The 27,182-nt window shown below is 47.5% G+C and overlaps 1 protein-coding gene across 1 annotated transcript in view; it reads left to right on the forward strand.

Moving 5' to 3' along the window:
* The window catches only part of prex2 (phosphatidylinositol-3,4,5-trisphosphate-dependent Rac exchange factor 2), a 206,341-nt gene that overhangs the window by 77,757 nt on the left and 101,402 nt on the right, over window positions 1-27,182 (forward strand). Inside the window, exons 12-20 of the mRNA XM_038997738.1 lie at window positions 6,778-6,881; window positions 7,012-7,061; window positions 14,458-14,533; window positions 15,430-15,502; window positions 18,778-18,923; window positions 19,762-19,854; window positions 20,826-20,974; window positions 21,054-21,139; window positions 26,577-26,713. Coding sequence (XP_038853666.1) covers window positions 6,778-6,881; window positions 7,012-7,061; window positions 14,458-14,533; window positions 15,430-15,502; window positions 18,778-18,923; window positions 19,762-19,854; window positions 20,826-20,974; window positions 21,054-21,139; window positions 26,577-26,713 — 914 coding nt within the window. The remainder of the gene's footprint in view (window positions 1-6,777; window positions 6,882-7,011; window positions 7,062-14,457; window positions 14,534-15,429; window positions 15,503-18,777; window positions 18,924-19,761; window positions 19,855-20,825; window positions 20,975-21,053; window positions 21,140-26,576; window positions 26,714-27,182) is intronic.

A 27,182-nucleotide genomic window follows, 5' to 3' on the forward strand; every position in this document is an offset into this window, starting at 1 on the left:
GCCTTGTATCTCAGATCGTGGGGCTTAAGCTGCATGCCTGTCTCACCCCACGGCCCTGTGAAAAGAAATGTGTGTTTTTTTTGCCAATTTTAACCGCACACTTGTTTGTGTACATGGATTTTATAATGTCGAATGTTTTTCCCCCAACACCACTTTCCATAAATTTGTATAGCAGACCCTCATGCCAAATTGAGTTAAAAGCTTTTTTGAAATCAACAAAGCATGAGAAGACTTTGCCTTTGTTTTGGTTTTTGTTTGTTTTATTTGTCATTTAGGGTGTGCAGGGTGAAAACATGGTCTGTCGTACTGTAATTTGGTAAAAAGCCAATTTGACATTTGCACAGTATGTTGTTTTCACTGAGGAGATGTCTGCTGTTAATGCAGAGGATTTTCCCAAGGTTGCTCTCTCTCTCTCGCTCTCTCTTCGTGCTCTCTCTCTCGCTCTCTCTTCGTTCTCTCTCTCGCTCTCTCTTCGTGCTCTCTCTCTCGCTCTCTCCTCGTGCTCTCTCTCTCGCTCTCTCTTCGTGCTCTCTCTCTCGCTCTCTCCTCGTGCTCTCTCTCTCGCTCTCTCTTCGTTCTCTCTCTCGCTCTCTCTTCGTGCTCTCTCTCTCTCGCTCTCTCCTCGTTCTCTCTCTCGCTCTCTCTCTGTTCTCTCTTCGCTCTCTCTTCATTCTCTCTTCGCTCTCCACCTCTCTCGCTCCCTGCTCTCAAATTCCGATTGCTTCATTGGCATGAAATACAATTTGTAGATATTGCCAGTATAGTGGTGCAGCATTTCAGTAAATAAGATTAATGAAACACAGTTAACTTCTCTAGGGTATGTGGGACGGTAGCGTCCCACCTCGTCAACAGCCAGTGAAACTGCAGGGCGCCAAATTCAAAACAACAGAAATCCCATAATTTCAATTCCTCAAACATACAAGTATTTTACACCATTTTAAAGCTACACTTGTTGTAAATCCAGCCAAAGTGTCCGATTTCAAAAAGGTTTTACGACGAAAGCACACCAAACGATTATGTTAGGTATGAGCCAAGTCACAGAAAAAGACAGCCATTTTTCCAGCCAAAGAAAGCATTAACAAAAAGCAGAAATAGAGATAAAATTAATCACTAACCTTTGATGATCTTCATCAGATGACACTCATAGGACTTCATGTTACACAATACATGTATGTTTTGTTCGGTAAAGTTCATATTTATATCCAGAAATCTGAGTTTAGGCGGGACGCTACTGTCTCACTTGGCCAAAAGCCAGAGAAAATGCAGAGCGCCATATTCAAATTAATTACTATGAAAATTACTATAAAATCAAACTTTCATTAAATCACACATGAAAGATACCAAATTAAAGCTACACTGGTTCTGAATCCAGCCAACATGTCAGAATTCAAATAGGCTTTTCGGCGAAAGCATACGATGCTATTTTCTGAGGATAGCACCATTGTAAACCAAGAGAGATAAGCATATTCCAACCCTGCAGGCACGACACAAAACGCAGAAATAAAAATATAATTCATGCCTTACCTTTGACGAGCTTCTGCTGTTGGCACTCCAATATGTCCCATAAACATCACAAATGGTCCTTTTGTTCGATTAATTCCGTCGATATATATCCAAAATGTCCATTTATTTGGCGCGTTTGATCCAGAAAAACACAGGTTCCAACTTGCTCAAACGTGACGACAAAATATCTCAAAGGTTACCTGTAAACTTTGCCAAAAAATGTCAAACTACTTTTGTAATACAACTTTTTTAACGTTAATAATCGATAAAATTGAAGACGGGATGATCTGTGTTCAATACAGGATTAAAACCAACCGTAGCATTTCCTTCTGGTCATGCGCTTCTATCTCACAGGATACCTAGAGTGACTCGACTTCAAGATGGCCGTATTTCTTCATTACACAAAGGAATAACCTCAACCAATTTCTCTAGACTGTTAACATCCAGTGGAAGCCGTAGGAACTGTAAGCAAGTCGCTTAGAAATCTGGTTTCCAATTAAACCTCATTGAAAAGAGAGTGACCTCAAAAAAAAAACATCTGAATGGTTTGTCCTCTGGGTTTCACCTGCTAAATAAGTTCTGTTATACTCACAGACATGATTCAAACAGTTTTATAAACTTCAGAGTGTTTTCTATCCAAATCTACTAATAATATGCATATCTTATTTTCTGGGGATGAGTAGCTGGCAGTTTAATTTGGGTATGCTTTTCATCCAAATGTGAAAATGCTGCCCCCTACCCTAGAGAAGTTAATTTCAGTAGTAGTAATAATAATAATAGTACATGTAATCATGTATACAGGTAAAAAACTACTGCTGTCTTCGGGCCAAACATAAAATAAAAAATAATAATAAAAAACAGTGATTATTAAATAAACAATAAAATGTACATGGGGGATGGTTCCCCAATATATTATTTGTAAGTTAGATACAATGTCAATACTTCAGGGAACTAATAGTCATGGGATGTCCCTCTGGCTATGGCAGTCATATACAGTTGAAGTCGGAAGTTTACATACACTTTAGCCAAAAACATTTAAACTCAGTTTTTCACAATTCCTGACATTTAATCCTACTAAAAATTCCCTCTTAGGTCAGTTAGGATCACCACTTTATTTTAAGAATGTGAAATGTCAGAATAATAGTGGAGATAATGATTTATTTAAACTTTTCTTTCTTTCATCATGTTCCCAGTGGGGCAGAAGTTTACATACACTCAATTAGTATTTGGTAGCATTGCCTTTAAATTGTTTAACTTGGGTCAAACGTTTCTGTTAGCCTTCCACAAGCTTCCCACAATAAGTTGGGTGAATTTTGGCCCATTCCTCCTGACAGAGCTGGTGTAACTGAGTCAGGTTTGTAGGCCTCCTTGCACGCACACGCTTTTTCAGTTCTGCCTACAAATTGTCTATGGGATTGAGGTCAGGGCTTTATGATGGCAACTCCAATACCTTGAATTTGTTGTCCTTAAGCCATTTTGCCACTACTTTGGAAGTATGCTTGGGGTCATTGTCCGTTTGGAAGAAAGACCCATTTGCGACCAAGCTTTAACTTCCTGACTGGTGTCTTGAGATGTTGCTTCAATATATCCACATAATTTTCCTGCCTCATGATGCCATCTATTTTGTGAAGTGCACCAGTCCCTCCTGCAGCAAAGCACCCCCACAACATGATGCTGCCACCCCCGTGCTTCATGGTTGGGATGGTGTTCTTCGGCTTGCAAGCCTCCCCCTCTTTCCTCCAAACATAATGATGGTCATTATGGCCAAACAGTTGTATTTTTGTTTCATCAGACCAGAGGACGATCTTTTTCCCCGTGTGCAGTTACAAACCGTAGTCTGGCTTTTTTATGGCGGTTTTGGAGTAGTGGCTTCTTCCTTGCTGAGCGGCCTTTCAGGTTATGTTGATATAGTACTCGTTTTACTGTAGATATAGATACTTTTGTACCTGTTTCCTCCAGCATCTTCACACGGTCCCTTGCTGTTGTTCTGGGATTGATTTGCACTTTTTGCACCAAAGTACATTCATCTCTAGGAGACAGAACGCGTCTCCTTCCTGAGCGGTATGACGGCTGTGTGGTCCCATGGTGTTTATACTTGATGTAGATGTCCTAACCTACTTGCCAAAACTATAGTTTGTTAACAAGAAATTTGTGGAGTGGTTTAACAATGAGTTTTAATGACTCCAACATACAGTGGGGCAAAAAAGTCAGCCACCAATTGTGCAAGTTCTCCCACTTAAAAAGATGAGAGAGGCCTGTAATTTTCATCATAGGTACACTTCAACTATGACAGACAAAATGAGAAAAAAAAATCCAGACAATCACGTTGTAGGATTTTTAATGAATTTATTTGCAAATTATGGTGGAAAATAAGTATTTGGTCACCTACAAACAAGCAAGATTTCTGGCTCTCACAGACCTGTAACTTCTTCTTTAAGAGGCTCCTCTGTCCTCCACTCGTTACCTGTATTAATGGCACCTGTTTGAACTTGTTATCAGTATAAAAGACACCTGTCCACAACCTCAAACAGTCACACTCCAAACTCCACTATGGCCAAGACCAAAGAGCTGTCAAAGGACACCAGAAACAAAATTGTAGACCTGCACCAGGCTGGGAAGACTGAATCTGCAATAGGTAAGCAGCTTGGTTTGAAGAAATCAACTGTGGGAGCAATTATTAGGAAATGTAAACATACAAGACCACTGATAATCTCCCTCGATCTGGGGCTCCACGCAAGATCTCACCCCGTGGGGTCAAAATGATCACAAGAACGGTGAACAAAAATCCCAGAACCACACGGGGGGACCTAGTGAATTACCTGCAGAGAGCTGGGACCAAAGTAACAAAGCCTACCATCAGTAACACACTACGCCGCCAGGGACTCAAATCCTGCAGTGCCAGACGTGTCCCCCTGCTTAAGCCAGTACATGTCCAGGCCCGTCTGAAGTTTGCTAGAGAGCATTTGGATGATCCAGAAGAAGATTGGGAGAATGTCATATGGTCAGATGAAACCAAAATAGAACTTTTTGGTAAAAACTCAACTCGTTGTGTTTGGAGGACAAAGAATGCTGAGTTGCATCCAAAGAACACCATACCTACTGTGAAGCATGGGGGTGGAAACATCATGCTTTGGGGCTGTTTTTCTGCAAAGGGACCAGGACGACTGATCCGTGTAAAGGAAAGAATGAATGGGGCCATGTATCGTGAGATTTTGAGTGAAAACCTCCTTCCATCAGCAAGGGAATTGAAGATGAAACGTGGCTGGGTCTTTCAGCATGACAATGATCCCAAACACACCGCCCGGGCAATGAAGGAGTGGCTTCGTAAGAAGCATTTCAAGGTCCTGGAGTGGCCTAGCCAGTCTCCAGATCTCAACCCCATAGAAAATCTTTGGAGGGAGTTGAAAGTCCTTGTTGCCCAGCAACAGCCCCAAAATATCACTGCTCTAGAGGACATCTGCATGGAGGAATGGGCCAAAATACCAGCAACAGTGTGTGAAAACCTTGTGAAGACTTACAGAAAACGTTTGACCTCTGTCATTGCCAACAAAGGGTATATAACAAAGTATTGAGATAAACTTTTGTTATTGACCAAATACTTATTTTCCACCATAATTTGCAAATACATTCATTAAAAATCCTACAATGTGATTTTCTGGATTTTTTTTTCTCATTTTGTCTGTCATAGTTGAAGTGTACCTATGATGAAAATTACAGGCCTCTCTCATCTTTTTAAGTGGGAGAACTTGCACAATTGGTGGCTGACTAAATACTTTTTTTGCCCCACTGTAAGTGTATGTAAACTTCCAATTCAACTGTACATACATACATACATACATACATACATATGGGGGTTATGAGCTCCTGGTTCCAAATATCAGGGAAGCAGCCACTCTCCAAAACCAGGTTGAATAGTTTTAATAAGGCATCCTGCAGTACTGTGTTTTAAGCATTTCACAGCCCACCTCTCTCTGTCTCTCTCTCTGTGTGTGTGTGTGTGTGTGTGTGTGTGTGTGTGTGTGTGTGTGTGTGTGTGTGTGTGTGTGTGTGTGTGTGTATGTGTGTATGTGTGTATGTGTGTGTGTGTGTGTGTGTGTGTGTGTGTGTGTGTGTGTGTGTGTGTGTGTGTGTGTGTGAGAGATAAATAGCTTTGGGTTCAACAAGTGAAGCCTTTCAGACAAGTCATTTCACCCGTATGTTTTTTATTTACATAAACCAGTGTAGAGCAGATGTCTTATTCAAAACTCCTCTCTCTCTCCTACCAGACTGTTTAGATAACAGCTTACATATAACCATCTCTTCTCACCATGCAGTTTGTTATAGTTTTTTTTTTAGTTTATTATATATAGTTTAAAATGGCTGCTCTGTGGCTGCGGATTAGGACTGTGTGATGCATTTAGTGTGTGGAGCTGTGGCCGGGGACCTGCTTACATCATTCACACTGCACTGCACACCCTACACACACACACACACACACACACACACAGACACACACACACAGACATACACACACACAGACACACACAGACAGACGGTACCTTTCCCTACAGCTCTGTACGTGTTTTATTTTTTCCTCAAAAGAATTGGGCCTGTGGCCAAGCGGGGTCCTAAATCACTCCCATTGCTTCCTAGCGCCGAGTGAGTCCAGGGGTTTAGACTTTAGTTAGTTCTACTCCCTGGTGGTGAGGCTAGCCCCCTTAACTCCCAGCCCCTGATAGCTCTCTCTCTAACACACACACACACACACACACACACACACACACACACACACACACACACACACACACACACACACACACACACACACACACACACACACACACACACACACACACACACACACTAATGAAGTAGAACCCACAGGGGGAATAAGTATCCAGGATTAGTTCTCATAATAACTTTAATGGAACATGCAATGCTACAGTACCAGTGCAAGATGCTGATCCAACTGATTTCTTTTCGGAGGGTCTTGGAAAAGCCCCCCCCAAAGTATAGTGAAAGGGAGATGCTTTTTAACACAGCAGCTGTTAACTGTAACCCCTCTGCTTTACAATTTGAATTGTAGAACAAGTGAACCGGTTCAGGCATGGTTTGAATGTGATAAACCTATTATATTTACCAAAGCACCCCCCCCCCCAAACAAACCGTGACTATGATTTGTATGTTGGACCCATGCATAAGCAGTTGAACGTTTTTAAAAGATGAACTGAAATGCTCCAACCAACCGTGATATCATGCTTCGTATGTATTTAACCTTGCGAATTGTGTCTCCAGTCACAGACAAACACCAGTTCAAGCCAGAGCCGGTGCTGTACCGTTTCCGCTATGACGACGGGACCTACCACCCCAGGAGTGACATGCAGGACGTCATCTCCAAGGTAACCAACATCCTACTAGTTCTAAATGTTCTCCTCTTCTGGGGAGTCCGAATGAATAGACAACTTGTACTAACATTCAGCTGTTATAATATTTCAGATGAAATATCTCTCTCTGTCTCCCTCCGTACAGGGTGTCAGACTCTTCTGCAGGCTCCATAGTCTCTTCACTCCGGTCATCAGGTACAGTACGGTAGGGATGTGTCTCAAGTGACAGCCGTTTCCCTATATAGTGTAATACTTTCGACCAAGGCCCATAGGGCTAAGGTCTGAAGTCGTGCACTATGTAGGGAATAGGGTGCCATTTGGGAGAGAGAGGAGAGCAGGGGAGAGCCAAGGTTTGAGAGAGAGGAGAGCAGGGGAGAGCCAAGGTTTGAGAGAGAGGAGAGCAGGGGAAAGCCACGGTTTGAGAGAGAGGAGAGCAGGGGAGAGCCAAGGTTTGAGAGAGAGGAGAGCAGGGGAGAGCCAAGGTATGAGAGAGAGGAGAGCAGGGGAGAGCCAAGGTATGAGAGAGAGGAGAGCAGGGGAGAGCCAAGGTTTGAGAGCAGGGGAGAGCCAACATTTGAGAGAGAGGAGAGCAGGGGAGAGCCAAGGTATGAGAGAGAGGAGAGCAGGGGAGAGCCAAGGTTTGAGAGCAGGGGAAAGCCACGGTTTGAGAGAGAGGAGAGCAGGGGAGAGCCAAGGTTTGAGAGAGAGGAGAGCAGGGGAGAGCCAAGGTTTGAGAGCAGGGGAGAGCAGGGGAGAGCCAAGGTTTGAGAGAGAGGAGAGCAGGGGAGAGCCAAGGTTTGAGAGCAGGGGAGAGCCAAGGTTTGAGAGCAGAGGAGAGCAGGGGAGAGCCAAGGTTTGAGAGAGAGGAGAGCAGGGGAGATGGAAGGAGTTGGTGTGGAGGGTTATGGAGTGTGGCAGTACTAGGGATAGTCCTAGCACTAGGTCTACTACTGACTCCATACAATACTGATGGAGCCATCCACCCCTGTAGCTACAGTCTCACAGGAGGAGAGGAGAGTGGGTAGAGGAGGGGAAGTAACAGAGTGGGTAGAGGAGGGGAAGTAACAGAGTGGGTAGAGGAGGGGAAGTAACAGAGTGGGTAGAGGAGGGGAAGTAACAGAGTGGGTAGAGGAGGGGAGGAGAGAGGGTGAGGGGGTAGAGGAGAGGAGTGGGGGGTAGAGGAGGAGAGGAGTGGGGGGTAGAGGAGGAGAGGAGTGGGGGGTAGAGGAGGAGAGGAGTGGGGGTAGAGGAGGAGAGGAGTGGGGGGTAGAGGAGGAGAGGAATGGGGGGTAGAGGAGAGAAATGGGGGGTAGAGGAGGAGAGGAGAGTGGGGTGTAGAGGAGGAGAGGAGAGTGGGTAGAGGAGGAGAGGAGAGGGGGTAGAGGAGGAGAGGAGTCGGGGTAGAGGAGAAAAAGGAGGAGAGGAGAGGGGGTAGAGGAGGAGAGGAGAGGGGGTAGAGGAGGAGAGGAGAGGAGGAGAGGAGAGGGGGTAGAGGAGGAGAGGAATGGGGGGTAGAGGAGAGGAATGGGGGGTAGAGGAGAGGAATGGGGGGTAGAGGAGGAGAGGAGTGGGGTGTAGAGGAGGAGAGGAGAGGGGGTAGAGGAGGAGAGGAGAGGAGGAGAGGAGTCGGGGTAGAGGAGAAAAAGGAGGAGAGGAGAGGGGGTAGAGGAGGAGAGGAGAGGGGGTAGAGGAGGAGAGGAGAGGGGGTAGAGGAGGAGAGGAGAGGAGGAGAGGAGAGGAGGAGAGGAGAGGGGGTAGAGGAGGAGAGGAATGAGGGTTAGAGGAGAGGAATGGGGGGTAGAGGAGAGGAATGGGGGGTAGAGGAGGAGAGGAGTGGGGTGTAGAGGAGGAGAGGAGAGGGGGTAGAGGAGGAGAGGAGTGGGGGTAGAGGAGGAGAGGAGAGGGGGTAGAGGAGAAAAAGGAGGAGAGGAGAGGGGGTAGTGCTTACAGGACAGTACTTTACACACACTTCTAATTGGGCTGACAGTACTTAGGCATTAACACAGTGCCCTATAAGAGAAATGTTTCTTCCATCCAGTATTGATGGAGGCATCAGCCCCTGTAGCTACAGTCTCATTAGAGTTCAATCAAAGCATCGCCTCAGGCCTTTTCATGTCCAACACAGACATCCAATAACAGAAACACTGCCTCTGTGGTGTAACACATTAGCCAGAACACCATGCAATCATCCCCAGTGGCAACCTAGTCAATAGGGCTCTGGTCAAAAGTAGTGCACTATAAAGGGAATAGGTTGCCATGTGGGATGATTCCATGGTGTTAGACTTTAGCTACAGGGACTGATGACTTCATCAATACTGGCCGGATGAAAGAGTAATGTCCCCTAATGTTCTCTTATATTGTTACACAAACAACACTAAGGAAGCGGACGTGCCGTCAGTTAACGCGCTCTTCCTCCCAACTCTCCATCGACACTCTGTTCCGTTGAGCAACCGACCGCTTCGTGTACTGTGGCGAAGGAAGCGGACGTGCCAGAATTACCCAGATCGCACCTGTTTTACATTTAGGCTGTTCAGAAGGCGTGTTGCATGAATATTTCCGTAGCTGGATGCGTTACACCCGGGATACATGTGTCTGCCAGCTCGCCTACAGAGGATAAGAGACGTGTCGACTGATATGGGCTTTGACACCATATATTTTAATATCCTGAGCACTAACACTGTTGCAAACATACACTGTCCGCATTCCAAATAGAACCCTATTCCCTACATAGTGCACTACTTTTGACCAGAGCTCGAAGGACCCTGGTGAAAAGTAGTGCACTATAAAGGGAATAGGGTGCCATTTGGCACAGAGACACGTATAGAAGCAATATCAACCTCCTAAAAACAGCTTAATTTATTAAACATGGCGATCGACTGCTTGAGAGTCGAACGGTCAGTTTCAGATCGGATGTTAAAAGCGTTCAAATCGATGTCTGCTTACCACAGCACCTCTCTGTGTTTATGTAGGTCACAGCCCCAAACGCTACAGACCCACTAAAGACCATAGGATCAATATAGACAGACACGTTGCATCGGTCACACATAAGGGACTGTGTCACTTCTATACATTCCATTTCAATGCCCACACCCCATGGCCCATACAGACAGGGTGTCCGTCTTTGTAGCTCTGCTGAATGAATGTTACACCATGACCAACTGTCAGGAACCACACCATGGTGGGGGTAGAGGAGAGGGGGTAGAGGAAGAGAGGAGGTGGAGGAGGAGAGGGGGTGGAGGAGGAGAGAGGAGGAGACCATGGTGGGGGTTAGAGGAGGAGAATATGGTGGGGGATAGAGGAGGAGACCATGGTGGGGGATAGAGGAGAGGGGGTAGAGGAGGAGACCATGGTGGGGGTAGAGGAGAGGGGGTAGAGGAGGAGGGGGGGGGGGAGAGGAGGAGACCATGGTGGGGGTAGAGGAGGAGAGGAGATAGATGAGGAGAGGGGGGGGGGGGGGGAGACTATGGTGGGGGTAGAGGAGGAGACCATGGTGGGGGATAGAGGAGGAGACCATGGTGGGGGATAGAGGAGAGGGGGTAGAGGAGGAGACCATGGTGGGGGTAGAGGAGGAGAGGAGATAGATGAGGAGAGGGGGGGGGGGAGACTATGGTGGAGGTAGAGGAGGAGAGAGGAGGAGACCATGGTGGGGGTAGAGGAGGAGAGAGGAGGAGACCATGTTGGGGGTAGAGGAGGATAGAGAAGGAGACCATGGTGGGGGTAGAGGAGGAGAGAGGAGGAGACCATGGTGGGGGTAGAGGAGGAGACCATGGTGGGAGGTAGAGGAGGAGAGAGGAGGAGACCATGGTGGGGGTAGATGAGGATAGAGGAGGAGACCATGGTGGGGGTAGAGGAGGAGACCATGGTGGGGGGTAGAGGAGGAGAGAGGAGGAGACCATGGTGGGGGTAGAGGAGGAGACCATGGTAGGGGTAGAGGAGGAGAGAGGAGGAGACCATGGTTGGGGTAGAGGAGGAGACCATGGTGGGGGTAGAGGAGGAGAGAGGAGGAGACCATGGTTGGGGTAGAGGAGGAGACCATGGTGGGGGTAGAGGAGGAGACCATGGTTGGGGTAGAGGAGGAGACCATGGTTGGGGTAGAGGAGGAGAGAGGAGGAGACCATGGTGGGGGTAGAGGAGGAGAGAGGAGGAGACCATGGTTGGGGTAGAGGAGGAGACCATGGTGGGGGGTAGAGGAGGAGAGAGGAGGAGACCATGGTGGGGGTAGAGGAGGAGACCATGGTAGGGGTAGAGGAGGAGACCATGGTGGGGGATAGAGGAGGAGACCATGGTTGGGGTAGAGGAGGAGACCATGGTTGGGGTAGAGGAGGAGACCATGGTTGGGGTAGAGGAGGAGAGAGGAGGAGACCATGGTGGGGGATAGAGGAGGAGACCATGGTGGGGGGAAGAGGAGGAGACCATGGTGGGAGTAGAGGAGGAGTAGAGTTGAAGTCTACAGAAAGTCCTGCTGGTAGGCTCAGCTGTGTCTGCCATTAAATAAGTTGTACACAGAAAAGTGTACTGTACATTAACTTAAGCTAGCTAGAGTGGTGGATGACCCTGTCAATCTAGTTTGTTGGCACAGGGTAGAAACACGCCTACGGTTTTGTGAGGGAGAGACAGAAGGAGAGGGAGAGAGAAAGATTGTGTGTGAGAGAGAGAGAGTATCCCTCACAATGCATTCCTGGCTCTGTGTGTGATGAGTGCCTCTGCCGTGTGTGTATCTTTCACAATGGGTCTCTGGCCCTTGGAATGCCAGGCCTCTAATTGGAGCGTTCAGCCCCTACCTAATTAGGTGGAATTTCCTGGCTGACGAAGCGAGTGTGTGTGTGTGTGTGTGTGTGTGTGTGTGTGTGTGTGTGTGTGTGACGCCCCCGCTTTCCCCACAAGAAAGCAGTGAATCCGCCCCCACAACGGGGTCCCTCGGGCCGTTTTAGTGTTACACTTCTCTCCTGTAGGGATACATGCAGCCCCCGCAGTCAGTGTCTGTGCTCCAAATGGCAACCTAATGCACTACTTTTGACTTGGGCCATTTGGGACGGAGCCCTACACTTCTACCGGATCTAATGACAGGACACACAATGATGTGGTATGAACCGCTCAATTCCTATGGATTGTAAAATAATGAAAAGTATGCCAGTATGCCTGCCAGTCTCGCCTTGCTGGACTGGGCCTGATGTTGATGATGATGATGATGATGATGATATATTTTAGGGGGGTAGATCAGCTTTAATATTTCAGATAGATTGTAGCTTCCATCAATGTAATTGTCTGCGTCATTTCCAATCCCCCATATATATATTTGTTGTTGTAAATATATACATAAATTACCGGTGTGACGTGTTAGAATACCTACTCATTTAGTGGGTTTTCTTACTTCACTGACACACAGCAGCTTTTCAGCATTGATTGTTAGTTCTGTATAACAAAAAAAAAATTGACAAAAGTTGGCTCTTTTACAACGAGGGTCAATGGGAAAGAATGTTTTTCCCCCCAATTAGTGGGTGTGGTTGAGGGGAATTACTTCTTGTGACGTGAATATCGACTCAGAGTAGCCTTTTGCCGTGTCCATAACAATTTGAATCGGTTACGTGTTCATTAAGGACACACTGCCTCTTCCAACGGGCTGCGTAGCAATTCCCCACCCACCTGAACCCTTTCTCACATTTAACAGTGCTGGAAACTCACTGCAGCCATTTAAAATCCATGACAGGGAGTTTGCAAGTGCACACTTCTGGAAAAGAATGGAGAATTGTGTCTTAACCCTAAGAGGCTACCAGGCTGCCTCCCAGGTAGAGGGAATGTAATCCAGAGGGCGGCAGGCAAGCTGAAACTCCTCTCTGACCTTAACCACTTTTTAGCCACTAGCTTTTCAGTTCAGCTCTGCCTCCTTATGCCAGGCATATGGCTTCCCGCTGGCCCAGTCTTTACCCCTCGTTTTTCACTCTGACAGCCTGCTCTTAACCCCCCGTCCGTACCCCCAGGCCCGCTCGCTAATTCTGAGGGGGAAAACAGCCAGCCTCCCTGGCTCTTTTCCTGGAGGTCTGGGCCTGGCAGAGCAACGTGCCTAACTAACAAATACCATACATCACACCAGCCCCGCCCTCATCAGTGTCCAGACCCGGTGTCTAACACAGTTATGAGGGGGGGTTTGTGGTGGTCCTGGACTTTCCAGCCCCGCCCTCATCAGTGTCCAGACCCGGTGTCTAACACAGTTATGCTGGGGGGTTTGTGGTGGTCCTGGACTTTCCAGCCCCGCCCTCATCAGTGTCCAGACCCGGTGTCTAACACAGTTATGCGGGGGGGTTTGTGGTGGTCCTGGACTTTCCAGCCCCGCCCTCATCAGTGTCCAGACCCGGTGTCTAACACAGTTATGCTGGGGGGTTTGTGGTGGTTCTGGACTTTCCAGCCCCGCCCTCATCAGTGTCCAGACCCGGTGTCTAACACAGTTATGAGGGGGGGTTTGTGGTGGTCCTGGACTTTCCAGCCCCGCCCTCATCAGTGTCCAGACCCGGTGTCTAACACAGTTATGCTGGGGGGTTTGTGGTGGTTCTGGACTTTCCAGCCCCGCCCTCATCAGTGTCCAGACCCGGTGTCTAACACAGTTATGAGGGGGGGTTTGTGGTGGTCCTGGACTTTCCAGCCCCGCCCTCATCAGTGTCCAGACCCGGTGTCTAACACAGTTATGCTGGGGGGTTTGTGGTGGTCCTGGACTTTCCAGCCCCGCCCTCATCAGTGTCCAGACCCGGTGTCTAACACAGTTATGAGGGGGGGTTTGTGGTGGTCCTGGACTTTCCAGCCCCGCCCTCATCAGTGTCCAGACCCGGTGTCTAACACAGTTATGCTGGGGGGTTTGTGGTGGTCCTGGACTTTCCAGGCCTGACCAAAGCCTCTGTGTGTCCGTAGGGAGATCCCTGTGTTCATGGGAAAATCACCCACCGCTGCGGTTCAGTCACATTTCCTGGTCTGTGTGTGTGTGTGTGTGCGCGCGTGTGTGTGTGTGTGTGTACACGTGCGTACAGTATGGGTGTGTGTCACAGTGACATTCCCTGGTCTGGCAGGCAGAGGAGGGGTCAGCTGACTGAGTCAGTCATAGTGGTAACACTGTCATAACACACGGTCCCAAATATCACCCTGTTCCCTATGTAGTCAAAGGTAGTGCACTATGTAGGGAATAGGGCGCCATTTGGGACTCGGCCACAGTACACAAAGGGTCTCCCCTCTCCTGTAGACCCACAGCCTGTTCTGGTTTCTGCTGACGGACATTACTTTTGATGGATAGTATGAAGTACTTGACCAAAGTACTTGACCGATACTGAATGAATGGATAACATACATGCTCTGGGGTCTCCCACAGTCGTATCCAGTTGGGGCAGTAATACATCTACATTTGATGCTCAGAGATGACAGAACTCAGGGGCGTACGATCATTTGTTCTTGGCCCATGTTACTTTCACTGTTCAAATGTCAAGTTCAAGGGGATTCGGTGATGTGGACTGTTATAACTGTTCTTTAGCCTGTCCTAAGTCTGATTATAACTGTTCTATGTCTAGCCTGTGTCGTGTTCTAACTGGTCTCTGTTTCTCTGTCCACCCAGGGACAAGGACTACCACCTGAGAACGTACAAGTCGGTGGTGATGGCCAACAAGTTGATAGACTGGCTCATAGCACAGGTAAAACCTGCATCTCACCTCCTTTCTTTTCCTGACCCCTGACCCCTAACCCTACATCTTTCCTCCTTTCTCTCCCTAACCCCAACCCTCCTTCACATGTTATTCTGAATGGTCTCTATTGGCATGTACATGTATGTATATTTGAAACACATTTCCCCCCCTCTGGAAAACATTGAAAGATGAAAGAGAGGAAGGAAGAAAGAAACAGAGGAAGGAAGGGAACAGGGAAGTGTGTGTTTTGTCAACAGGCCGGTCAGAGGTCGCAGACTGAGACAACAAACCACAAAACAGACCTCGGAGTCTTCTAGTGTGTGTGTGTGTGTGTGTGTGTGGGTTGCCGTTCCACAGAGGAACTAGGGGAAGCCATACGGAGAGGGAACATCATTGTGACTACATGACTGATCTCTATTGGTCCTGACATGGAGCTTTGAGCTCCACAGATTGATAGTCTCATACAGGATACTGACTGACGGGTAAATGAAATGCTTTACAATGGAACCAACTCAAGACTGGAACTATCCTATGTGTGTGTGTGTGTGTGTGTGTGTGTGTGTGTGTGTGTGTGTGTGTGTGTGTGTGTGTGTGTGTGTGTGTGTGTGTGTGTGTGTGTGTGTTTGGAGAAATTAGTGTGTTGTGGCTTGGCCTGTCTGCAGTCCTGTTGGACAGAAGAACAAAGGGACGGTGTGAGTGTGAGACTTTGTCCGTTCTCTAAACATGCTATCCCCCCCCCCCCCCCCCCCCCCTCTCTCTACTCACTATCCCCCCCTCTCTCTCTCTACTCACTATCCCCCCCATTCTCTCTCTCTCCACTCACTATCCCCCCCATTCTCTCTCGCTCTCTCTCTCTCTCTCCACTCACTATCCCCCCCATTCTCTCTCGCTCTCTCTCTTTCTAGGGGGACTGCAGGACGAGGGAGGAGTCGTTGATCTTGGGGAAGGAGCTGTGTGACAATGGCTTCATGCACCACGGTACGAAAGACAGACAGACAGACGGGCAGACAGACAGACGGGCAGACAGACAGACGGGCAGACAGACAGACGGGCAGACAGACAGACGGGCAGACAGACAGACGGGCAGACAGACAGACAGATTTCTTCACTTCATCTACATACATGTCATCAATGTAAAACCACAATGTTTAGAACAAGGACTCTGAACCTTGGTCCTGGACACACACGCGCGCACACACACACACACACACACACACACACACACACACACACACACACACACACACACACACACACACACACACACACACACACACACACACACACACACACACACACACACACACACACACACTCTTAAATTTAGAGAGTGAGGGAGCCAGCTTGCAGAGTAAGATGGAGCTCAGAAAGGACTTGGGTCAACTGGTCTCCATGGCAACACAAGTTCTAAACCCAGACCCTCAACCTTGAAATACTGATACTGAAATACCCCCCGAGAGACAGAAAGAAAAAAAAAAACGGAGTTTCCTCAACATTTCCCCCTGTCTCTGGCGGGATCAGATATAATGTCAATCATTATAATGGTCACTTAACAGGCCAAATAACTTATCGGCACGAATGGTGAAATTACACAAAGACGGAGGGAGGGAGGGAGGGAGGGAGGGAGGGAGGGAGGGAGGGAGGGAGGGAGTTTGATGGTTTTAGTTGTTATGACTGTTACATACAGTTTGGCTCAATATGAAGCTCAACTGAATTGTAGTTTGAAGCAGTTAGTTACATCATGAGGGTAATGAAGAAAAAACATTTTTCACAATTCCTGACATTTAATCCTAGTAAAAATTCCCTTGTCTTAGGTCAGTTAGGATCACCACTTTATTTTAAGAATGTTAAATGTCAGAATAATAGTAGAGAGAATGATTTATTTCAGGTTTTATTTCTTTCGTCACATTCCAAGTGGGTCAGAAGTTTACATACACTCAATTAGTATTTGGTAGCATTGCCTATAAATTGTTTAACTTGGGTCAAACATTTCGGGTAGCCTTCCACAAGCTTCCCACAATAAGTTGGGTGAATTTTGGCCCATTCCTCCTGACAGAGCTGGTGTAACTGATTCAGGTTTGTAGGCCTCCTTGCTCGAACATGCTTTTTCAGTTCTGCCCACAAATTTTCTATGGGATTGTGGTCAGGGCTTTGTGATGGCCACTCCAATACCTTGACTTTGTTGTCCTTAAGGCATTTTGCCACAACTTTGGAAGTATGCTTGGGGTCACTGTCCATTTGGAAGACCCATTTGCAACCAAGCTTTAACTTCCTGACTGATGTCTTGAGATGTTGCTTCAATATATCCACATAATTTTCCTGCCTCATGATGCCATCTAATTTGTGAAGTGCACCAGTCCCTCCTGCAGCAAAGCACCCTCACAACATGATGCTGCCACCCCCGTGCTTCACGGTTGGGATGGTATTCTTCGGCTTGCAAGCCTTCCCCTCTTTCCTCCAAACATAACGATGGTCATTATGGCCAAACAGTTGTATTTTTGTTTCATCAGACCAGAGGACATTTCTCCAAAAAGTATGATCTTTGTCCCCATGTGCAGTTGCAAACCGTAGTCTGGCTTTTTTATGGCGGTTTTGGTGCAGTGGCTTCTTCCTTGCTGAGCGGCCTATCAGGTTATGTCGATTTAGGACGTGTTTTACTGTGGATATAGATACTTTTGTACCTGTTTCCTCCAGCATCTTCACAAGGTCCTTTGCTGTTGTTCTGGGATTGATTTGCACTTTTCGCACCAAAGTGCGAGCGGTATGATGGCTGCGTGGTCCATGGTGTTTATACTTGCGTACTATTGTTTGTACAGATGAACGTGGTACCTTCAGGCGTTAGGAAATTGCTCCCAAGTATGAACCAGACTTGTGGAGGTCTACAATTGTTTTTCTGAGGTCTTGACTGATTTTTTTTTAATTTTCCCATAATGTCAAGCAAAGAGGCACTGAGATTGAAGGTAGGTCTTGAAATACATCCACAGGTACACCTCCAATTGACTCAAATTATGTCAATTAGCCTAACAGAAGCTTCTAGAGCCATGACATCATTTTCTGGAATTATCCAAGCTGTTGGTTTATGGAAACTTCTGACCCACTGGAATTGTGATACACAATGAAATAATCTGTCTGTAAACAGTTGTTGGAAAAATTACTTGTGTCATGCACAAAGTAGATGTCCTAACTGACTTGCCAAAACGATAGTTTGTTAACAAGACATTTATGGAGTGGTTGAAAAACAAGTTTTAATGACTCCAACCTAAGTGTATGTAAACTTCAAGTGTGTGTGTATGTGTGTGTGTGTGTGTGTGTGTGTGTGTGTGTGTGTGTGTGTGTGTGTGTGTGTGTGTGTGTGTGTGTGTGTGTGTGTGTGTGTGTGTGTGTGTGTGTGTGTGTGTGCATTCTTTGGCACAAGGGAACACTGCTCTTGAAAAAGCAGCCTGGCTGCCATAAACAACCGGTAACTATGACGACCAGTCGTTCACACCCAGACCAACAAACATTCTCACCACAGCCACGCTAAAACACACACACACACACACACACACACACACACACACACACACACACACACACACACACACACACACACACACACACACACACACACACACACACACACACACACACACACACACACACACACACACACACTAATAGGAACAGCTGAGTAATGAAAGCCTTGTTTTTGTAGTGTCTCATTGTAAGTAAATAAATATAACTACTTTTACATACAAAGTGAGGAACAGAATCAACAGCGCTTTTCTTTGTGTGTGCGTGTGTGCGAGCTTGCATCTGTGTGTGTAACAGAAACGACAGAATCTTTCTCCCAGCCTCGTTGACACGTTCATCTTTGATCCCCAAACAAAAGATTCATTACCAATGCTACCCTGTCAATAGTAGTGCACAATATAGGGGGTAGGGTGCCATTTGGACCGCAGTGTTCAGAATCACCTAAAGGGGATCAAAGCAGACAATGGGTTTATGCCATCAATTATCACAGAAGAGATAGGTAGAAGTAATTCAACCGCAAGGTTCATTTCGTACAGGGGGGGTGCATCTTAAATTGCATCTGCTTCCCTATACAGTGCACTACTTTTGACCAGAGGCCTATGGGCCCGACATAGGGATTAGGTTGCCATTTTGGAGGCAGAGAGAGAAGCCTTGGTAAGCTCGCTCTATTTTTGGGTACAGGCAGGGAGTAATTGTGTCTAACCTTTTCATTCTATCGTTCTTTTTCTTCCTTTCTCCAGTGTTGGAAAAGAGTGAGTTCAAAGACGAGCCTCTGTTGTTCCGTTTCTTTGCGGATGAGGAGATGGAGGGATCAAACACCAAACACAAGCAAGCCATGAAGCACGACCTGAAGATAGCTGAGAATGTCATCGCCAAGTCACTGTTGGTGAGCGATGCCTCTTGCTCTACACGTACACACAGGAAAAAGAAACGCGCGCGCAGGCGCTTTTATGTGCACACACACACACACACACACACACACACACACACACACACACACACACACACACACACACACACACACACACACACACACACACACACACACACACACACACACACACACACACACACACACAATCTTATTACCCACAGCTGAAAACTCCCACACTTATGGTTCTCCAGTAATGATTTAAATATGGTCCTCATTCAGCCATACAGTTAATTGACAGGACATATTGGACTCTTCTCTATGCCAAGACATTTTCAGATTCTGATTCTGAATGGACTCTCCCTCTCTCCTAACTAATGTCATGTTGTTGGTCAATGGAGATACACTACGCCTCTAACACGCACGCACGCACACACACACACACACACACACACACACACACACACACACACACAGAGAAAATCTATGAGCAAACCATTAAAAGAGTACATAACAAGTCATCTCGACTCAGCAGAAAACAGAAGGTTACGGACCACATTTGCTGCAAAACGTGATTTAACACCCCAGTAAGCAAGTCCTTCTGGAGGGCTGATTAAATACCTGAGTCACTATCTGTGGGTCACAGTATCTGTGTGTGTGGAAATGTGCGTGCACGCGCGTGTGTGTTTTGTAAGACTGTGTGTATATGTGTGTGCATAATCCTGCGTGTGTGTGTGTGTGTGTGTTCTGTCTACGTGTTTTCTAAGACTGCCACACTTGGATAATTTGTGTGCCCCATCATGTGGAGTGTGTGTTTGCATTTCACCCACTCACAGGGAATGTGTTGTTTCAGATAAGACCCAGTGAAGGAGGTTATGGTTTCAGCCTGGAGGACAGAAACAGAGTACCCATCATCAAGTCAGTGGAGAAGGGCTCGCATGCAGAGGTGAGGGTCAAACACACACACACACACACACACACACACACACACACACACACACACACACACACACACACACACACACACACACACACACACACACACACACACACACACACACACACACACACACACACACACACACTCCCACCTCACATGCAAAGCTAATCCCTATCTCTCTCTCCGCCCACGTGACTGTTGTCAACACTCCCCCTGTGGTTTACGTGCCTGTTTACATGCCCTGATGGTTAACCTCTACCTCTGACACACACACATATTTTTACATTGCCATTTTAGTCATTTAGCAGACACTCTTATCCAGAGTGACTTACAGTAGTAAGTACATACATTTTTCAGCACCTAGGGTCTCTCTGATCTGGCCATGCTGAGCAGGCAACATAACACAAAGTGTAACTTTTGAATGTCTGTTTCCACGGTGGTAAATTTGATACGTAATGCTATCGTTCAGCTGTTCAGCTCTGGTTAGTCTGTGGGCCTCAGCAGTCTGATTAAGGCGTTTGATCATTTGTCTGAAACACAAACACACACACACACACACACACACTCCTCTGATCATTATTCTGAAGGGTAGAAACCTCTGGATGTGACGGTTTGCTCTGAGTTTGAACCGGCTCTGTGGTAATTGACGCTGCGGTCTGGCGCTGAAATAGACCACGGCAACACGTCAGCACATATTTGAGGTCTCCTTTTGTGTTCAGCGTCTTTGATCGTCTAGAGGACAAGGCTGGGACTAGGTTTCAGGGGAAACTCAAGGGATCGATCCCAGTCTCAGCCTTAATTTCCACCAGCCTTGGAAGGTTGTAGGTCAGTGGACGGGGGCCTGGCTGGCACGCTTGATTCCCTTAACTGTGTGTTTTATGTCTGTCGATAGTATCACAAGGATAATGTCCCCCCCCCCCCCCCCCCCCCTTGTAGTAGTGGTTGTGTCATAAGCCTTGTTTCTTCTCTCTGTGTAGATGGCAGGTCTAGAGGTAGGGAGGAAGGTGTTTTCTATAAATGGAGATCTGGTGTTCCTGAGGCCGTTCCCTGAGATGGAGGCTTTCCTCAAACACTGCTTCACCAGCAAGGGACCTCTCAGAGTGCTGGTTAGCACCAAGCCTAGAGAGTAAGTGGTGTGTGTGTGTGTTTGTGTGTGTGTATGTGTGTGTGTGACACACCTAAAGCCATGCTTCCTCCTTCCTCAGGACAGTGAAGATCCCAGACTCAGCAGACGGTTTGGGGTTCCAGATCAGGGGCTTTGGCCCTTCTGTGGTGCACGCTGTTGGCAGAGGTAAGACACACACTGTATCCCCTCGCCGCCCATCTGTGACACCAGAAAATGGCATCGCTCACCCTGTTTCCTCTGCTGAGCGTGGCACAGCTGGGAGGCAGCTGGCTGCAGGGTTCAGCCCTGGTCTGCCTGACTCGCTGTGTGTGTGTGTGTTAGTCGCAAAGTCGTTGCTGTTCCCTCTACTCTTCAAGGTCGTCGGATCAATTTACATACAATACAAGTCAAATACAATATGTGTTGCTCTTGAACGTTTCTGATATCTGAACCAGATCCTATTCAACGCTATTCAACACTTTCTGTGTTTTTCCTTTGTGTGTTTGGGAACTCATCAGGTCCTCCCCAGCTCCCCCCCCCCCCCCCCCCCCCCCCCTCCCCTGCTCTCCTCCTCGCCAAGCCTCTTAAAAGCGGTGCTATCAGTGCCGGCGGGAGATAGGAGGCCAATCGAAAAACAATCCTGTCCCGTCTCGCCGTTCTCAAGGGAATCGATGCTTGTTTTCTTCCTAAAGCCAAACTATTGTCCAATCTAAACCAGCTAGTCTGAAGGCTCTTTGAAAACATGCTGTGTTATTGTGGAGTTATTTTTGTCAGGGCATAGCCACTCTCCCTGCGGTGTGTGTGTGTGTGTGTGTGTGTGTGTGTGTGTGTGTGTGTGTGTGTGTGTGTGTGTGTGTGTGTGTGTGTGTGTGTGTGTGTGTGTGTGTGTGTGTGTGTGTGTGTGTGTGTGTGTGTGTGTGTGTGTGTGTGTGTAGTATGTTGTCAGGGCATAGCCCCCTTCTCCTTTTCTTCTGACAGTTGTTGGACATGTTTTGTGTTGTAATTGTCACTGGGCCAGCCTGTTGAAGTCTGTTCAAACCTTAGAGAAATGAGGGCTGGAACGGGTGTCAAAGCAGCCAAAGCATTCACCGCCCGCCCGGGCCAGTTTTGGTTGGGCCATTATCTTTCAAAACAATGCATTCTGAAAGAAATTGCACTCGCACCTGAGAGCGAGACCATCTCTCTAACAAACAGTCTGAGCTGTGTGACAGTTATCATCCCGAAGAGATCCGTGGTATGATGCTCTGTAAGGGATGTACTATACCGGCTTCTCCACCCACACACACCCACCCACACACACACACACACACACACACACACACACACACACACACACACACACACACACACACACACACACACACACACACACACACACACACACACACACACACACACACACACACACACACACACACACACACACACACACACACACACACAGAGTAAAAGCAGCTCATCCCCTCTCCTCGTTTGGGACTCACAATGGGACAGGCCTTTATCCCATCTCTACTGCTATTGACGAGGCATGGACACAGAGCACTGCCACGCAGGCAGGCACCAACGCACACAAACAATAGGCTTTGCCTTGGCGAGTTATCTTCATCTATATATGGTAGGTAGAAACTCTTTTGTAGCTGTCTGCTTTAGACTGCGGAGGTATCTAAGTGTACCGTTTCCTCTGGCAGGGTATATATCTGCCTTGGTAACGTAGAATTCTCAGTGGTGGAACTAGTACTCAATTGTCATAATTGAGTAAAAGTAAAGCTACCGAGAAAATGACTCAAGAAAAAAGTGAAAGTCACCCAGTAAAATATGACTTGAGTAAAAGTCTAAAAGCATTTGGTTTTAAAAATACTTAAGTATCAAAAGTAAAAGGCATTGGTAAAATGTACTTCAGTATGAAAAGTAATAGTATACTGTAAATCATTTCAAATTATTTCTATTAAGCAAGCCATATTAAGCACAATTTAATTTTTTATTTTATTGACATGTAGCCAGGGGCACACTCCAACACACAGACATAATTTACAAACAAAGCATTTGTGTTTAGCGAGTCCGCCAGATCAGAGGCAGTAGGGATGACCAGGGATGTTCTCTTGATAAGTGTGTGAATTGGACCAATTTCCTGTCAAAATGTAACGAGTACTTTTAGGTGTCAGGGAAAATGTATGGAGTAAAAAGTACATACTTTAGGAGTGTAGTAAAGTAGAAATAGTAAAGTAAAGATACCCCCAAAAAACTACTTGAGTAGTACTTTAAAGTATTTTTGACTTAAGTACTTTACGCCACTGATAATTCTCTTTCGGCTGGAGTCTATATTGCTTTAGAGGACTTCAGGAGTCAGTAAAGTTTACAGCAAAAGTACAGACTAAGCACTTCGTCACTCCTGTCTTCAGAAACCCAATTCCTGGTAAAAGACATTAAGACTCGGTGGTATGTTGTGTGTGCTTGAGAGATGATAAAAACAAACAGGGAATATTTTGTCTGCCACGCACTTCCTCCCTGATAGCTGTAAACCTTGAAGTCCGAATCACATCTCGGAGACGACAGAAATAGAGGGAGCGGTCCACACTCTACCTCAGATAAACAATCTTCCTGTTCTCTCTCTCAATTCAATTTCAATTCAAGGAGCTTTATTGGCAAGAGAAACATATGTTAACATTGCCAAAGCAAGTGAAGTAGATAATAAACAAAAGTGAAATAAACAATAAAAATGAACAGTAAACATTACACTCACAGAAGTTCCAACAGAATAAAGACATTACAAATGTCATATTGTGTGTATATATACAGTTTCTCTCTCTCTTTCTCTCTCTCTCTCTCTCTCTTTTCCCTTTCTGTTAGAGCTGGCAAAACAACTTTTATAGCAACTTAAAGTAGCTTTTTATCCTAATAGTGCTGTGTACTGGGGAGACTGGGCTCTGCTGTCTGTCTGACTGTGTCTAGTGCCACCTGGGTTTGACAGACCAGGCCTGTAAGCAGTGTTAATGTTGTCTGCAGAGTGTTTGCTGCCACTGATGGACTGTTTGCGCTGCAGACCATCTCATCAACATGTGCTAGTAGTGGGACCCAGTCTGTCTGTTGTTTTAATGCCCTGTTTCTGCAGGCCATGTCTCACACACACATCTCTCTCACGCTCTCTCTCCTCTGTCTGTCTCTGTGTCTCTCTCTCCTCTGTCTGTCTCTGTCTCTATGTGTCTGTCTATCTGTCTGTCTGTCTGTCTGTCTGTCTGTCTGTCTGTCTGTCTGTCTGTCTGTCTGTCTGTCTGTCTGTCTGTCTGTCTGTCTGTCTGTCTGTCTGTCTCTGTCTCTGTCTCTGTCTCTGTCCACTCTGTCTGTCTGTCCTGTCTGTCTGTCTGTCTGTCTGTCTGTCTGTCTGTCTGTCTGTCTGTCTGTCTGTCTGTCTGTCTGTCTGTCTCTCTACTCTGTCTGTCTGTCTCTCTCCTCTGTCTGTCTCTCTGTGTCTGTCTGTCTGTCTGTCTGTCTGTCTGTCTGTCTGTCTGTCTGTCTGTCTGTCTGTCTGTCTGTCTCGTCTGTCTGTCTCGTCTGTCTGTCTGTCTGTCTGTCTGTCTGTCTGTCTGTCTGTCTGTCTGTCTGTCTGGCTGGCTGGCTGGCTGGCTGGCTGGCTGGCTGGCTGGCTGGCTGGCTGTCTCTCTCTCTCTCTCTCTCTCTCCTCTGTCTGTCTGTCTGTCTGTCTGTCTGTCTGTCTCTGTCCTCTCTGTATGTCTGTCTGTCTCTGTCCTCTCTGTCTGTCTGTCTGTCTGTCTGTCTGTCTGTCTGTCTGTCTGTCTGTCTGTCTGTCTGTCTGTCTCTGTCCTCTCTGTCTGTCTGTCTGTCTGTCTGTCTGTCTGTCTGTCTGGCTGGCTGGCTGGCTGTCTGGCTGTTTCTCTCTCTCTCTCTCTCCTCTGTCTGTCTGTATCTGTCTGTCTGTCTGTCTGTCTGTGTCGTCGGTCTGTCTGTCTGTCGCTCTGTGTCTCTGTTTCTCTCTCTCTGTGTTTCTCTCGCTCTCTGTGTGTCTCTCTCTCTCTCTCTCTCTCTGTGTATCTCTCTCTCTCTCTCTCTCTCTCTGTGTATCTCTCTCTCTCTGTGTATCTCTCTCTCTCTGTGTATCTCTCTGTCTGTCTCTCTCTCTCTCTCTCTCTCTCTCTCTCTCTCTGTGTCTCTCTCTCTCTCTCTCTCTCTCTCTGTGTCTCTCTCTATGTGTATCTCTCGCTCTCTCTGTGTGTGTCTCGCTCTCTCTGTGTGTGTCTCGCTCTCTCTCTCTCTGTGTCTCTCTCTCGCTCTGTGTCTCTCTCTCTTTTTTGTGGGGGGGCATCCCAAAAAATCTATTTTTACAGCTTTTTCTTTTCTTGTTACATGTACATGTTACATACATGGCACTTTCCTTCCCACCTATCTCCGTAAACCCACCCCTCAGCTACTCTCAGGCCATCCCGTAAACCCACCCCTCAGCTACTCTCAGGCCATCCCACCTATCTCCGTAAACCCACCCCTCAGCTACTCTCAGGCCATCCCACCTATCTCCGTAAACCCACCCCTCAGCTACTCTCAGGCCATCCCACCTATCTCCGTAAACCCACCCCTCAGCTACTCTCAGGCCATCCCACCTATCTCTGTAAACCCACCCCTCAGCTACTCTCAGTCCTTCCCACCTATCTCCGTAAACCCACCCCTCAGCTACTCTCAGTCCTTCCCACCTATCTCCGTAAACCCACCCCTCAGCTACTCTCAGGCCATCCCACCTATCTCCGTAAACCCACCCCTCAGCTACTCTCAGTCCATCCCACCTATCTCCGTAAACCCACCCCTCAGCTACTCTCAGTCCATCCCACCTATCTCCGTAAACACACCCCTCAGCTACTCTCAGTCCATCCCACCTATCTCCGTAAACCCACCCCTCAGCTACTCTCAGTCCATCCCACCTATCTCCGTAAACCCACCCCTCAGCTACTCTCAGGCCATCCCACCTATCTCTGTAAACCCACCCCTCAGCTACTCTCAGTCCATCCCACCTATCTCCGTAAACCCACCCCTCAGCTACTCTCAGTCCATCCCACCTATCTCTGTAAACCCACCCCTCAGCTACTCTCAGGCCATCCCACCTATCTCCGTAAACTCACCCCTCAGCTACTCTCGTTCCATCCCACCTATCTCCGTTAACTGCCCTCAACCCCCTCCTCTCTGGCCCCTCCATCATCTAGGAAGTGGTCTTGTTTTTTCCTCCCCTTTCCTTGGTTGTCACTAGTTAGAACAGCCACAAAGTCAAAATTGGCAAAATCGGAAAAGTCATGAAAACACAAATGAGCTTTTTGGTTATAAATTAAGATTAGGATTAGGCATAAGGTTAGCAATGTGGTTAGGGTTAAAGGGATACTTTGGGATACTTACCCGGAGTCATTAACTTGTGGATACCATTTTTATGTCTCTATGTGTAGTTTAAAGGGAGTTGCTAACTAGCGTTAGCACAATGACTGGAAGTCTGGGTTTAAAATCTGATTTTAAGAAGAGAAATTGTAGAAATAAGCTGGATTTATGACTTTGTGGTTGTGGTAACTTGTGACGACCTCATCTATGTGTGGGTACTTTAACCTTTGACCCTTCTCTTCTCTCCTTTGTGTAGGTACGGTGGCAGCCATCGCAGGGCTCCACCCCGGCCAGTGTATCATCAAGGTGAACAACATCAACGTCAGTAAGGAGAGCCACGCCAGCGTCATCGCACACGTTACTGCCTGTAGGAAATACAGAAGACCCACACAGGTAATACTGAGAGGAGAGGAGAGGGGAGAAGTACTAGAACTCCAACTCCAGCCCCCCCCCCCCCCCCCCCCCCCCCACCCAGTGTCTTAACCCAACCCAGTCTCTCCCACAACAGCCTCAGCCCCACAGTGAGCAGTGAGCCAGGGGTCAGCCCTGCTCTCTTCTACAGGAGCCAATACTAGTATTATTCCTGCTTAATGACCCAGCTCTCCCAGTCTCTCTCCCCACACACACAGAGGGAGAAGGGGAGGCCGGGGAGGGGAGTAGAGAGCCAGGCTGGATGGGGGAGAGAGGCTGGGGTGGCTGGGGCCCGAGGAGGGGAGGGGAGTAGAGAGCCAGGCTGGATGGGGGAGAGAGGCTGGGGTGGCTGGGCCGAGGAGGGGAGGGGAGGGGAGTAGAGAGCCAGGCTGGATGGGGGAGAGAGGCTGGGGTGGCTGGGGCCGAGGAGGGGAGGGGAGTAGAGAGCCAG

Source organism: Salvelinus namaycush, chromosome 7, assembly GCF_016432855.1.
Source record: "Salvelinus namaycush isolate Seneca chromosome 7, SaNama_1.0, whole genome shotgun sequence".
Lineage (NCBI taxonomy): Eukaryota > Metazoa > Chordata > Actinopteri > Salmoniformes > Salmonidae > Salvelinus > Salvelinus namaycush.